Here is a 14,932-nt window from a genome sequence, read left to right as displayed (position 1 = left end):
GGTGTAACACTGGATCCGCACCGTCCATCTCCAGCCACATCCCCCCTTGTTTATTCATAACTCCGATACGCACCGAGTGTCCGTCACCGCGCACAAACTTCTGCTCTGCTCTCTTTCCTTCATTAGAGCTCGGACTCCTTGGTCCTCTTGATCCTCCGCATTTATTCATTCAGCTGACACTTTCCTCCGAAGCAGCTTACGGTTGACCTGCCTATAATAACTTACCCATTTGAACAATTCAGGGTAAGTAGTTTACTCAAGGGGGGTGTGGTGGCGCAGTGGGTTTGGCTGGGGTTCGAGTCCCACTTGGGGTGCCTTGTGGCGGACTGGCGTCCCGTCCTGAGTGTGTCTCCTCCCCCTCCAGCTTTGCACCCTGTGTTGCCAGGTTAGGCTCTGGTTCACTGTGACCCTGCTCAGGACAAGCAGCTTTCACCCAGTGTGTGTGTGTGTGTGTGTACTTTACTTGAGGGTACTACAGCCAGAGATGAGATTTGAACCTGCCACCATCTGACCTCCTCTTGTCTCTCTTCACGCCCTTTTCACTTCCACCGGTCGTGGCCTAGCGATGCTTCAGAAGAGTCGCTTTGGAAAAAAATGTCAATGAGCAAATAAATGTTAACATCTGTTGCAGATGGACATTAGAACTGCTCCTTCAGTGATGCTCCTCAGATAAAAATTCGAGATCCACCTCTTCAGACCACACCTCTGCAACAGCACCTGTCTCTCCTGGTCAGCTTTTACTTATTCCTAATACGTATTTCTCTATTAAGTTTGCTTAGGCCGACTCAAAGTTGCAAGTTATATGATTTTGTGAAATGTATAATATTTGTTACGTTAAGTTATCATTGATATTCTGTGCTGAATGTAGCTGTTCAGTGACGACAGCATTACAAACATGGTCATTTATGTATTTAGCAGATGCTTTTCTCTAAAGCGACTTCTAACAAACCCTATGTAGTGTCACCAGGCCACACACCTTATTTACCATGGTGACTTACACTGCTAGATACACTACTTACAATGGGTCACTCATCCATACATCAGTGGAACAAACTCTCTCTGTCACTCACACACTATGGTTGAACCTGAACTTTAACCCTAACCCTAAGTTGTAAATCATATTATATCATTATTATTGTTGATGATGATGCTATTATTAGCCAGGCATCGTACTCCTGAGAGGACTTCATTAAATTCCTTATTAAAATTCATTTACTGAAACAATGACATCAAGTCCCCATTTTAATATTTGGTTTGTATTTAGAGGAAGCCTGAATATTGTGTTTCAATTCACACACACTGTCTGAAACCACTTGTCCCGAATGGGGTCGCAGCAAACCGGAGCCCTAACCCAGCAGCACAGGGCATAAGGCTGGAGGGGGAGGGGACGCACCCAGGACGGGACCCCAGTCCATCACAAGGCATCCCAAGCAGGACTCGAACCCCAGACCCACTTAAAGCAAGCACAGGCCAAACCCACTGCGCCACTGTGCTCCCCCATTATTAAAGATAAACTAAAGAGCCGAGTGCTGTCAACTCGAGGAAGCTGAACTGTTCGTGGACTGTGGGCCCCAGAAATTATGTGAATTATTGTGATCTACGTTCGTGACGGTGGCTGCAGCTTCACGCGCGGGGAATGACGTGTGAAGGGGCGGCGCCGCGCGTCCTTTCGCTCGAACGCGCTTTTCCGGTTCCCCCCTGCGCGATCGCGCCTTCGTGTCGGTTCGGCTCCCTGGTTCGGCTCTTTCCGGCGTCTCCTCCCCCCCCCTCCCCCGGTTCCGCCCCCGGCTCCTCCGGGTCCTCCTGTTCCTGCTCCATCATGACAGCGCTCTGTGGAGGCATGTGCTGAAGAAGCCCCATCCGGGACGGAAACGGGGAAGGCGAGAGCGAGGGAGACGGAGGTCGCCCGGTTCTGAGCCCCCGATTGTCGGGGGGGGAAAGCAGAAATTAAAAGGAAAAATAAAAGCAGAGTGTGTGTCTGTGGGAGCGGAGGGTCCCCGATCCGATGCGGGGTCGGTTGGCAGCCGCTGCGATCGCGTAAACACAGGCAACTCCGCACCCTCCCTGTCCCTCCCTGCCTGGCTCATCTCCACTCGCTTGTCCACCCTGGTAAGTCACAGAGGTACCACGTTTTACAGCATTCACCCAGAAGTTTCCGTTGGCGTTGATTTTTTTTTTCCCTTTCCTCAGCACACCCCGGGGAGAAGGACGCGGCGGCCGTCGGGGGGGGTCCGGCTCTTGCTTGGCCCCGAGGAGAACCGACCCTACCCGTCGGCCACCGTTTACATCCTCCTTTTTTTAAACAGTTACTTTTTGTGACATCCAACACGGAACGTTTGCGGCGTGTCTGTGTGCGCGCGTGCCGAGGAGACGCGCGGCGAGCGCGCGCGGAACACGTATCATGTCACATGTGTCGCGTTGGCGTCCGGCTCGTGATACAAAGTGTTTACAGAGTAGCAGCCGGAGCGTCTCTCTCTCTGCTGTGCTTTTTTTTGTTGTTTTTTTTCTCCGTCTGCACTCTTTTTTCGCTGCTTCCATTTGAAACGCGACGGTAAGCTCGTGCGTATGATTAGTTCGTAGTTACGAAATATTTATCTGTGATCGGCAGGACTGACGTGTATGTAAGTGAGACAGTCAGGAGCCTGGGGTCACCAGTGCACTTCGTGTTTTTTCTTAATTATTAACTTATATCGTTCCGTGCTTGGCAAAAAAAAAGGATGATGCAATAAGACGCTGGGGTTGGGAGGTTGGAGGTTCTAGCTAGAGGTCCCACAATTCTCTTCCCCACAGCTGGAAGTTGGAGGTTCTAGAGGTCCCACAGTCCTCTTTCCCAGAGTTCAGGTTGGAGGTTCTATTAGAGGTTCCACAATTCTCTTCTCCAGCATTGAGGTTGGAGGGTCTCCCGGAGTCTCAGTCCTTGTTTCTAGTGTTGGTTCTGAGGATTTGAGGTTGAACGTTCCCACAGAGGTTCCACAATCGTCTCCCTCATAGTTTAGGTTGGAGGTTCTGCTAGAGGTCCCACAGTTCTCTTCCCAACATTGAGGTAGGAGGTTCTACTAGAGGTCCCACAATTCTCTTCCCCACAGTTGGAAGTTGGAGGTTCTAGAGGTCCCACAGTCCTCTTTCCCAGAGTTCAGGTTGGAGGTTCTATTAGAGGTTCCACAATTCTCTTCTCCAGCATTGAGGTTGGAGGGTCTCCCGGAGTCTCAGTCCTTGTTTCTAGTGTTGGTTCTGAGGATTTGAGGTTGAACGTTCCCACAGAGGTTCCACAATCGTCTCCCTCATAGTTTAGGTTGGAGGTTCTGCTAGAGGTCCCACAGTTCTCTTCCCAACATTGAGGTAGGAGGTTCTACAAGAGGTCCCACAATTCTCTTCCCCACAGTTGGAAGTTGGAGGTTCTAGAGGTCCCACAGTCCTCTTTCCCAGAGTTCAGGTTGGAGGTTCTATTAGAGGTTCCACAATTCTCTTCTCCAGCATTGAGGTTGGAGGGTCTCCCGGAGTCTCAGTCCTTGTTTCTAGTGTTGGTTCTGAGGATTTGAGGTTGAACGTTCCCACAGAGGTTCCACAATCGTCTCCCTCATAGTTTAGGTTGGAGGTTCTGCTAGAGGTCCCACAGTTCTCTTCCCAACATTGAGGTAGGAGGTTCTACTAGAGGTCCCACAATTCTCTTCCCCACAGTTGGAAGTTGGAGGTTCTAGAGGTCCCACAGTCCTCTTTCCCAGAGTTCAGGTTGGAGGTTCTATTAGAGGTCCCACAATTCTCTTCTCCAGCAGAGTCTCAGTCTTTGTTTTTAGTGTTGGTTCTGAGGATTTGAGGTTGAACGTTCCCACAGAGGTTCCACAATTGTCTTCCTCATAGTTTAGGTTGGAGGTTCTACTAGAGGTCCCACAGTTCTCTTCCCAGCATTGAGGTAGGAGGTTCTGCTAGAGGTTTCTCAATCCTTGTTTATAGTGTTGATTCTGAGGATTTGACGTTGGAGGTTCCACAGTTCTCGTCAGAGTTGAGATTGTAAGTATTTTCCAAGATTGGACAATCCTTCCCAGTGTTGAGTCAATGGTTGTGAGCTTCTCGCAGAAGTTCCACAGTCCTTGTTTTTGGCGTTTTCTGTGGCTTTGAGGTTCTCTCAATCTCTCATTCTTTCTCTTAAAAGTATTATAGGCCATTTCTGAGGATACAGGCCATCTTTCCTGGAGCTTAGTTATTGCCAACCCCAAGGCGCATTAGATAACTTCCGAGTTGGCTCATTTCTGGAATGCGGTAAATAAGGATGGTGGACTGGGACTTTATAACAATTAAATCCACTATTTCTTCACTTGTTGGAGAAATTTGACTTCAGTGGCACAAGTACAGAGCAAAAGTACTGTGCAGTTTTGTGTTCTTTTTCATTGCATGTGTGTAATCTTTTCTCCAGAACATCTCAACACACTGGTGTATAAAGGCTAAAAGCCAAACTGCATTGGCTGGCGGTCAAGTTACCTGCTTTCTGTAGTTTAACATGACCCTGCTTTGCTTACTAGATTGCAGAAGTAGGGACATTTTAGTTGATGAAAGCTGAAATCGCTTGTGGAAAGTATCAGCTCACCTGTGTGTGTGTTTGCGTTGAGGGTAGAGCCCAGTGACTGCCTGCACTTTTATTTGTTTTTAGGATAAACCTGATCTTGTGAGTCTCTTTCTGTGAAGGTCTTGTACCGTGATTAGAACCTGGTAGGAGAGATGACAAAAAATGTTTTCGTCAATGCGTTCAGCTGTAAGAGTTAATATTTAACTGGCTGATAGGATGTTATAAGAGGTGAGGTTGGATTCCATGACTGAATCATTAAAATGTCTCATTGCCCGTTTGTTTTTTTTTTTTCCAGTCACTTACTGAATGATGTTTAGAGCATTCAGTGATGCGACAATATTACTATACTGTCTTCCAGTGTGTACAGCACTGCCGTCCTGCTGTGCCTTTGCAGCACGTGTCTGAGTGTCCAGGAAGTGAGATGAAGTGATTTCCCCCCCCCTTGATCTTATTTCACTTTCCTGGGACAAAAATGAAATGTAGTTTTTCACAGGGAAATTGTTGCATTGTGGGGTTGCTGACGTTCGGCATCTGGTTCACCTTCCTGTGATGGGAGGGGCATGGGGGGTAACTTTGGAGTTTATAAGCAGTCCAGCGAAGGCCTGATGGTTGCCAGGGCCTGGTGGGCTGTGGTTGGGTGCCAGTTTCCTGTCGCTGCCAAACAGTCTGAATTTTCTCTTTTCCCGTACTGGCTGATTATAATGGTAGTTCTGTGCCCTGCTGGTGTTGGATGAGGACACCCATAATGCTGGCATTGTTATCACCGTCGGCGCTGCAGGGCCAAGCGAAAGGCCACCGTCGCCCCTCTGTTGTTCTTTCGATACGCCTTTGGTCAAAGAGGTGAAGATGGTTTAAACATCTCCCCTTTGCATCTCCGATGGCTCTCTGTGAAATACCATGGTATAGGAGCACAGTACTCCACTGCATCAGTAGCTGTCTCCTGCACTAAAGGTTATCATCTATACATTGAGATGATATTTCCTGAATTCAGAGCGTGGAAGTAAAAGTAACTTTAATTAAACGTCGACCAAGCAGAGGGATGTCAGTCTGTAGCACGCGGGGGTGTGTCAGTTTAGAGGAGTGATTGTGGGTGGGTTTGTGGCGGGGGGGGGGGGGGGGGGGGGGTCCTTCTCATGTCCTACAATAAAGCCCACCCAACGGCAATTATCGCGACGAAAGGAAGGCAGATAACTAACAAATGGGACACATCATGACAGCAACATATAAACTACACGCAAGTTACATATACAGTTTTATCACTAGTAGGCCCCCCCAGGTGTTTATACAATTATTAATTATACGATTGGCCGCACCTGGTACTCATTATCCTTTAACAAGCCACGTCCGGGTGTAGAAATTGACCTTATTCATTGGACGCGGCCACAATTCTGCACAGTCCGATCTTTTTCCCATTTTAGAATCTTTTTTTTTTTATATTTAAATTTTTTTTTTTTAAAGCAGAAGTTAGTTATCCAGTCGTCTATTGATGCACTCGGAACGTTCCGGAAGGATTCCATACACGGTTGCTAAGAGCTGATATGGACCTGAGGAGATTCGACAACAAGCAGTCTCCAGTGCTGTTAGATAGGTCAGTTAAAAGCAGGTCTCGACGTTTTCCCTTGTGCTAAGTAAGTAGAATAAGATCTTCGATCCGTCCATCTATCGGCTTTTTCAATAAGCGTTTGTCCAATTAAGGCTGCAGTAACGCAGAACTTCTCCCAGGGGTGCAGAGCAATGGGTAACGAACGTCACGGTAGGGGGATATGTCTGCATCGATCGCTCCTCTCGTCTTGTAGCAAAGCCGGCGTCCGAGGGGCGTGAAGTCGTCATAACTTTCATCCAGCATTTTTTTTTTTTTTAAAAAAAATTAAATTTCCTCTGTATAACCATTGTCAGTCTGGTTAAATTACACGGTTTGCGTTTATAAGTGTGCTAAAAACATGACCGCAAGCTTCCAAAGCCGTTAATCTCCACTCTTACATAAGGTGGTGAGAAGTGGTTTCGAAAGTGTTGTTTTGAAAGCAAAATTATGAAAGTAGCTGGAAGTTGGCCTGGAATTAATGGCAGTGGAAAATAAATCGCTAGAATTAGAAACGAATAAAACGGAACCTGACGGGTCGTACGTGGTAGTAAAATTAGTCGCTCATCCTGTCACTGTAAGGTCATGATCGAAACGCAGTATCAGGTGGGTATTACCCTAATTCCCTGGCCTTGTACAGTTACTCCTTTGTGAGAAATCACCTTTGACCCTGGCCTAATTCTGCACACCCCCGCTGCCCCGCCCCCACCCCCGGACAGTAAAGGACGGGGTTATTGCTCGTTCATTGCTTCCTTTTGCAAAGCCCTCCTGCTGGCGGAAGCAGGTTTTATCCTCTTCCCCAATCATTTTCCTTTTCATATTTAATTAGTCGCTGATGCTTGTAATGTGTGTGGAAGTTCTGGACGTACAGGAATGATTTGCCTACTGGCTACAGGTAGGTGGTGGTTACAGTGTTTATGTTAGATGGGGTGCACAAACACACCTGGGAGGGATAGCGACGGACTGTCAGTTACACGCGCGCAAGCGCACATCTCCGATGGGAAGGTTGGAGTCACCAGTTCACCGGAAACATGTCTTTGGGCTGTGGGCGGAAACCAGAGCACCCGGACCCTGCGCGGACTGAGCTGGATCCAAAGCCGTAAGCAAGGAACCGCACAAAAAAACTAGTTGATCTGAATTCTGCTGTGTGATTTAACGCGCGTAGCCGCCAAACTCGGCTTCCGGAAAGGTGCGAAAATAGTTGTGGGTTTCGGTGTCGTGCGGAAACGGCCGAGGTTCCGCCGTTTCGTTCGTACGTGTGTGTCGTCGGCGTGAAGGTGGATCCGTGCGCCAACATCGTTCCTCTTGTTTAGGAAGTGGCTTTGGGCCGGTGTGTCTGCCTTGCATGTGTCTAAGGCGAGACGCCAGTTGCAGAGCCCAGCAGATTACACACACACACTCACTGGAATACAGGGTGAGGAGGAAATGATAAAAAGTTTCCAGCCTTTTTTTTTTTTTTAAATTTTTTTTTCTCCAGATTTGAAGAATAAATCTGTAAGCAGTATGGCTAAGGTTGGTGGAGTGCAAATTTGAACTGCTGTATTTATAGACCCTCTTGGTATCTTTTTTTTTTTTTGGAGCCGGGGGGGGCATTGGTGCTGAGCTCATTTAGAGACCCGAAACCTCTATGCTTTGCTGGCCGGTGAGTGTCGAAATCACAGCGGAGGTGCTTTCCCCAACTTGTCCTAACTGACACACCCCTCACGCGTCGCACAAGTTCAGCTTACCCACGGGTTGAGCTCTCAGCTCGGATCGCGAAGCGCGGCCTTCGCCCCAAATGTGACGGGTGCGCCGACGCCGTTTCGCCGGGCACCCGTCGCGCAGCTCTGGGAAACCGTGCTAGATGGCGCTCTTCCGTTGTTGTATGAAAATGAACGGCTGCAAATGTTCAGGTGGCCTCTACCGGTGGAGTCGGTGTGAACTGTCCCCAGCTTACAGCCGGGTGCCGTTGAAGGTAAATGTAGGGCAAATCGTGGTAAGTAGGTGACGTGCTGGCATTGTAAAATGGGAAGTTTCTATGCTGTCTGCTTTGCCCCCCTCCAGGTGTACCTATGTGATGGTGGCGCTGCCGCCCCTTCTGCTGCGGTGACCCCCCCCTCCCCCCACTCCGGTCGAACCCCAGTGCGCCATGGCCCTGTGGTCTCTTCTGGTGCTCTGGCCCCTCCTTGGGTTCTTGGTGGCACCCTCTACCTGCACTCAGTCCGAGGACACGTCCGGCGGCCCTTCCCACCTCGCACCGCAGAATGAAACGCTGTGTAACCTCACATGTGAGTACCGTAACGGGGTAATAACCCATCTGTACTCGGAATGCGAAATACAGGGCAACGTTTGCATTTCGACCCCCAAAGTATCTTTTTCTTCCGAGGTTTCAACGCATAGAATTGAAGTTTTTTTTAAAAAAAAAAAAAAAAAAAAAAAAGTCACATGAATATTTAGTGCGTGTAATGAAGTTTGGTAAATAAGGACTTCAGCTGAGAACAATTTTGACTTAACACGGCCATAAAATTATAGATAATTGTGGTTACATGGTTATGATGGCATGTGATTTGTAATTTAATTCAGAATAACCTACTCTTATTTTTTTATTTTTTTTTTTTTCTCCTCTGAGAAGAATTTGCAAGCATTACATCCATTATGTAGCCTTTTTATGGGGGGGGGGGGGCGGAGTTCTTTTCCGGACCTTCTCAGAACTGGGTTTTTATCCTGCTTTAGAGAAAATAGCCATCAACAGTTCAAAAAATGGCGATGTAGGTAGAGAGATGCTTTTCATTCCATTTGTTACTAAAAGTCTTAATATTATGGGTCAGTCGATAAGATTGGTAATAGCAGCCACTTTGTCATCAGAGGACCTGGGTTTCAATCCCTGTTCTCACTGTAAGTACCCTTCAGCAAGGTTCTTACCCTGAATAGATCCAGTAAAAATTACCCTGCTGTATAAATGGGTAAATCATTCCAAATCCCTTACTTTACAACCCTTTTACCTGTTGCAGGTTTCCTTGTATAAATATCAGATGAAAAGTAACTAATAATAATTGAAGGACTTGTGGAGGGGCTCATGTGGTTTCCCACTGAGGTTTCCAGGATGCTCGTGGTTCGCTGGCAGGTGTCCAGTCCTGCCATCTACTGTACCGATGAGCATCCTGTCTGAGCAGAAGGAAACTGCCGCTTTGGACTCTATGTCATCGTGGTCCTCCACACACCAGCCCAAACATGTTGCCCATAGAGATAGGTGTTTAATTCCTCTTGAGACGAGCTCTTCAGAGACGTGACTGTGGCTGCGGCGTTTTCTCGGCCGCGGGAGGGGAGGGACGGGACACCATTAATCCCCGCTGTGCTCTTTTTAGTTTTTAGTTTGCACATTTGGATGCTGTTTGGGAGTGTCGGAAATGAGGGACCAGGTGTGAACGAGTGCTGCGATGAGCTGGAGCTGGTTGTCTTGCATGTGAGATAATGGAGACCGTTCAAAGCAGGCGGGAGGTAATGGTGGACATTTGGTCGTGTGACTTTCCTGAAGTTAAAATGTTTTTTTTTTTTTTTTTTTTTTTTTTGTTAAATTTAAAAAAAAAAAAAAAAAATTGCTGGCAGGCCACCAGCACCTAAAGTGGATCACATGGCAGGTTTTTTGCCAAGTTGGGATGATTCCCGCTCAGGTGGCAGACCCTATGCGTTGGCATCAGTCTTCTGAGCTTTGGGCTCTGTAGGTTCCGGCTCCAGGGTGAGGGCGGAGGTTCACCGAGCTTCGCTTGCACATGAGCGCTGGGATCAAAGGAATTAGGTACACCTGTACAACCCCCTCCCCCCCCCCACCACCAACCCACCTGCCTGCAACCTGCAGCCGCGTCCCCGGGACACGGCACACGAGCATCAAAGACCGTTTGGCGCTCACTTTAGTCTTCAGATGTGTGCGGTCCTGTTTGATTGGTTCCGTCTGGCTTCTTCGCCATGGCAACAGTGCTTCTTGTATTACAGCTTCTTTCATTACATGGTTTCTAGCAAACTGTCCCGCACATGTGTGCTCCCACCCTGTTGTCTGATCCCGTGTTACATCGAGGCGTGCTCTAATGTGGAAGCAGTGTGTAAATGTCTCTTGAGTGTTATTGTTACTGCAGCGGTGTGAAAACAGTTGTGGTTTCGCCTGAACTCTGAGACAAATGTAGTAATTCGCATGTAAAAAGTGGGGCAGGGGGGTGTTGATTTGCAGCTGAAGGGCTGAGGTTCAAATCCCATTTTGGCCCTAGTCCCCTTGAGCGAGGTATTTGCCCTAAATTGGTACAGTTGGAGTACACTAATGGGTAAATAATTGTAACGTTGCCTTGGAGATGAGAATCGGTTAAATAAAACAGTAAAAGTGTAATAATAGCGTGTTTAACAGGGGGGGGAAGAAAAAGGGTTTACTTTTGCAAAAGAAATGTTGTAGAAACAATGGTTACAGCAAAAGAGCCAAGAATGCCAAAGCCTGCATGGATGTGGTTGAAATAATGGGAAGAGCATGGCCAAAAGAATGCAATAATAGAAAGTGGGGATGAATCTGTACTGAATGTGGCCAAGACTGACTTTTTCCCAGTGGAGTATTTATTTCTCATTTATGCGTAATCACTTATGCAGTATGGACGGTAGGGATTGGGACCCAAGGTATAGTTCCTAAATTGACTCGAGGCCACCACAACCCTAACTGGGTAAGTAGTTAGCAAAAGTTGGTGATTTGTGGTCACTAAACAGTGCTGGTCTAGATATTTTCTGTTAGTCTTTTAGTCCATTAGGTTGGAAGTTTGGGTAAGATCAGAATTTCCCGTCTCCACGTCGCAAGCAGGTCAGTCATGAGAGGAATGCAGGAAGTCATGTAAATGCAGTTTTTTTTTTTTCTTTTCCTTTCAGGCACTAGTGCCCCTTCTGAGCAAGAACCTCCACAGCCCACCAGTTCAGCATCTTCTGCAAAGCCTAGAATTCCAGATTCTGCTGCTGCAGGTCCTAAAGTTGCAACCTCTCACAACCCAGATGATAGACAAACCCAGGGAGCAGCCAATGATGATAGGACTACCAACGTGTCAGATTCTAGTGGAACTCGTCCTGCAAGCAACATTACAAGAAGTGAGCTCTCTGTCTCCAATGACACTGATGTCCAGGTGAAACCACCCCCCATCAAACCCTCAACTGTGACATCACAGTCGACTTTGCATGGAACCAACACATCGCAACCTATGACCATCAAGATGACAATGACTTCCACCACTGCCAACACAACGGGTCCTTCAACAGCATCTACCACCACCACAAGTCCTTCAACAACATCTACGACGACCTCTACAACCACGACAATGACCACGACAATGACCACGACGACAACAGTGACCACAACCACCACCACCACCACAACAGAATTAACCACCACAGCTACCAGCACCACTGCATCACCAGCTGTCACTTCAACGACCACCAAACCCAAGGAGGTATCATTGCCAACCACAACAAAGGTTCTCAGCACCAAAGCTACCTCCAGTTCCAGCATTCCAGGTCCAGCAACCTCAATGCCAAGTCCCCGTCCAGGTAAGGGGGTAGGAGGAACAACAAAAGCCATCGCAGACATTGCTGGAGACTCCCTGACCCGGCAGCTGGTGGACACAAGCTCTCTGCTGGCCATCCTTCTCTTTGGCCTCCTCTTCTTCGTGGTCAGCGTGGTCCTCTTTCTCACACAGGCCTACGAGAGCTACAAGAAAAAGGACTACACCCAAGTGGACTACTTAATAAATGGAATGTATTCTGATTCTGGAGTTTGATGGCAAAGTGTTTACACTTCAGCGGTTCATTTTTTTTTTTTTTCCCCCCTCCTCTCTCTCCTGTCTATTGGGATGGGGCTTATAAATAGCGTTAAGCCTAATTTGACCTGCACAAAGTGCACCAGCGTTTGTCCTGATGCGACATTGCTCGGTGTTTGAGGTACATGTACAGCCATACACACACAGAGATGTTGTACAGCGAGGAGATCTTTCTTCAGCTCTGGGAAGGAGGTGTTTGGAGGTCCATTGGGCTCTTGTTGGTCTCCCAATAGCGATGTTAGACTGTTTCTGTGTGTGCTCTTTGGTCTCTCTTCTATGCAGATGGTGCTTACTTACCAGATTGTACTAAACCCTTTGGACTTGAACTTTTAGTATTTGCTTCAATATTACTTCACTTAAGCCATCAAGATTTAAATGTAATCTTTTTTTTTTTTTTTGAACATCCTTCCTGATGACACGGTAATACTCAGTGTTCTATATTTATTTTCTTTTATGTTCCTGGGTTCTCTCCATGGATCGCGTGGAAAGATTTGATCAGTAATGCCTTTTTGCGTGCGTTTACAACAGAATCGTTTCCTTGCTGCGGCGTTACGCCCCAGTCGGTGTGGAGCGGGGAGCCGGAGCGCTCGCTGCATCGCTGAAGCACATTCACGTCAAGCCAAGAGCGTCTCTCAGCCATTGCGAAGTGAGTTCCAGGGGTCCGAGAGGCCAGTTTGCAGCCGGTCCGCTTTCTCGATGCGCTGGAGCGTCGCTCCTGGAATCGCACGGATGGAACGGTCTTATGTGCCAACTGAGCTCTGTGCAGTCTTATTAATGCACTCTGAAAACTTACATGAGTTTTGCAATAATAAACATAATAATACAGCATCCAGGCAGTCTTCCTGGTGGTTCTTGCGTGTTTTGCATAAAACTTGTGGGAACCGGTATGTGCGCAAAGCAGGGTCGTGTGCCGACATGCAGTTTTTCCTGTGCTTCTCCCCGTACTGTTGAATTTCTTTCCTGGAAGCGCGTGTGTGTAGCGCACAGCACGATGAAAAAAGCAGAAAAGCAGAACCCCGGTCGCCGGGACACAATGACGATTCTCTGGGCGCGGGATGCCGATTCGGTGATTCTCCTCAGTTGGGTCTGCGGGTCAGGAAATTTAATTGGCAATAGAGGAAAAGGAAATAATGAGTGAAGCAGCGGGGGGCGGTTTAACACCTTTACAACACGCTCTGGCGAAGTCGATTCTTCAGCGAAACGCGGAAGGTCCGGAAAGAAACGCAACTTTCTTTAAAATGACGTTCGGCAAGAAGGGCCTCCAATCTGCGATTGCGGAGTCCTTGCGGCCAAGAGGTGCGAAGTGACTGCTCTTCTCTTTTCTTATCGCACCTCATTCTCATCACACTCATTGCAATTTTGCTGGAAGTTAAAGAGGGGAAAAAAAGGGCCTTTGCGCTCACCGCCGCCACCTTCCTATTGTTCGGCATCACCTTCTTTTCTGTTCAATGAGTTTTATACGTTTCAGCATTTCATCAAAACCAGGGCAGAAATTCCGGTTTTTAACTTCCTCCTGTTTTGAGCACGGTTACCAAACCAGTTCACCTAAGTACCTTGCTCAAGAGTACTACAGCTAGAGGTGGGATTCAAACCTACGACCTTTGGGTCCAAAAGCAGCAGTTTTAACCCCTACACTACCACTTCTATGGGGCATTGTCCTTTCTATAAAGTGACTCACAATAATAGATGTGTTCTCTAAACTAGTTCCAATGATTTACTCTTAAAGAGCAGAGTCATTTTTGGGTAAGTGCTTTGATCAAGGGTAGAATAGCAGAAACGGGGATTGAAACTTGGATCCTCGGCTCGCCTCCTGCCGACCGAAGCTCTAGCGCCGTTTCTGTCGGGCGAATGTTTTCGGCCCTTGTGGCACATCATCGAACGAGCGGCTCAGTAACAAGCAATTGTTGGCAGCGGGAGCACGGGCTCGCAGCGGGAATCTGCGGGGGAACACACGGGTGGACTTGCGCTCCGTGGAAATCGGGTCCTTGAGGACACGCCGCTGCAGGATCTGCAATATGAGTTTCTGGTAATAAGAGTGTAGCGAGGGCTTTAGCGGTGAGCTGGCTACCACAATGCCTGCGGTAGCTTTCTCATTTGGGCACGCGCCCTTCCCAGATGGCCTTCATTACAGCACAGCGTCGCGGTGCTTACCATGAGGCCTTCGTGCTGCACCGAGATGAACGACATTTATAAGCGGCAGCGAGACCAGCGGGCGGGTCCTTCGTGCTTCAAAGCGAAAGCCGGGAGCCGTGTTACAGGTGACCGCTTGTAGAGGTTTCGTTTACGGAATTTTTCTTGGGGTTCGTAATCGTCGACCACATCTTTCGCACGCAAAGGGGGTTTATGGGCTATCCTGCTGGCACTCAAGCCACGGTCCCCTCCAGAGCTCAGAGGAGTGGGTAAGAGAGTTTCGGGTTCAGCACAGAAGACCTCTTTCCCTAGAAGATCATCTCATTCCTCGGAACTCGCGTTACCTGAAGGTCACTGAGGCGAGAGGAAACTTTTCTCGTTGAGCTCTTTTCCCTCCAAGGACCTCCTACGAACACGTACTAACAGCATCCAGACACTCGGGTTCTGTTTTCCATTTATTGTAGGAACAGCTGACACGGGTGACCTTCAGCTAAATGGGCCAGGTCTTCTAAAGAAAACATGGTTTGACAGCAACTAGCAAGACTGGCTTGGCGCTTTGTTGCGAAAATGTCACAGTCATTGAAGCACTTTCGGGAACAGTGGGGCCGATTCATAGAGTCAGTGAGTTTTAAATAAATGGTAAGAGCATTGTCGGGGATGATGGAATATACACCCCTCATTTGCTTTTATCCATCTATCTGAAAATTTTCTTCAAGATGACTTACAGTGTTAGGTTTCTACATCAAGTACTTGCAATTATTTACTTATTCATACATTTACATTTATCTATTTAGCAGATGCTTTTCTCCAAAGCGACTTCCAATGAACTCTATGTAGTGTTATTAGCCC

At 47.8% G+C, this 14,932-nt stretch overlaps 1 protein-coding gene across 2 annotated transcripts; it reads left to right on the top strand.

Moving 5' to 3' along the window:
- The first annotated feature begins 1,811 nt into the window (after positions 1 to 1,811).
- Positions 1,812 to 12,781, top strand: c5h11orf24 (chromosome 5 C11orf24 homolog). 2 transcript variants are annotated; one of them, XM_018765819.2, is made up of 3 exons: positions 1,812 to 2,109; positions 8,184 to 8,407; positions 11,016 to 12,781. In XM_018765819.2, exons 2-3 carry the CDS (start codon positions 8,269 to 8,271, stop codon positions 11,912 to 11,914), a joined length of 1,038 nt encoding a protein of 345 aa, XP_018621335.2. In that variant the 5' UTR covers positions 1,812 to 2,109; positions 8,184 to 8,268; the 3' UTR covers positions 11,915 to 12,781. The 2 variants fall into 2 exon arrangements, with proteins under 2 accessions (XP_018621335.2, XP_018621336.2); XM_018765820.2 differs by lacking the exon at positions 1,812 to 2,109 and adding an exon at positions 2,392 to 2,551.
- The last annotated feature ends 2,151 nt before the right edge of the window (positions 12,782 to 14,932 follow it).

This window comes from Scleropages formosus, chromosome 5 (assembly GCF_900964775.1).
Source record: "Scleropages formosus chromosome 5, fSclFor1.1, whole genome shotgun sequence".
NCBI lineage: Eukaryota > Metazoa > Chordata > Actinopteri > Osteoglossiformes > Osteoglossidae > Scleropages > Scleropages formosus.
This window is presented reverse-complemented; position numbering and strand designations above follow the sequence as displayed.

What these genes read in the sequence shown, in the direction of transcription:
- c5h11orf24 (XM_018765819.2), top strand. Translation starts at nt 8,269, where the DNA reads ATGGCCCTGTGGTCTCTTCTGGTGCTCTGGCCCCTCCTTGGGTTCTTG. An exon ending in AACGCTGTGTAACCTCACAT is followed by an intron (nt 8,408 to 11,015) that starts GTGAGTACCGTA and finishes TTTTCCTTTCAG; the next exon opens with GCACTAGTGCCCCTTCTGAG.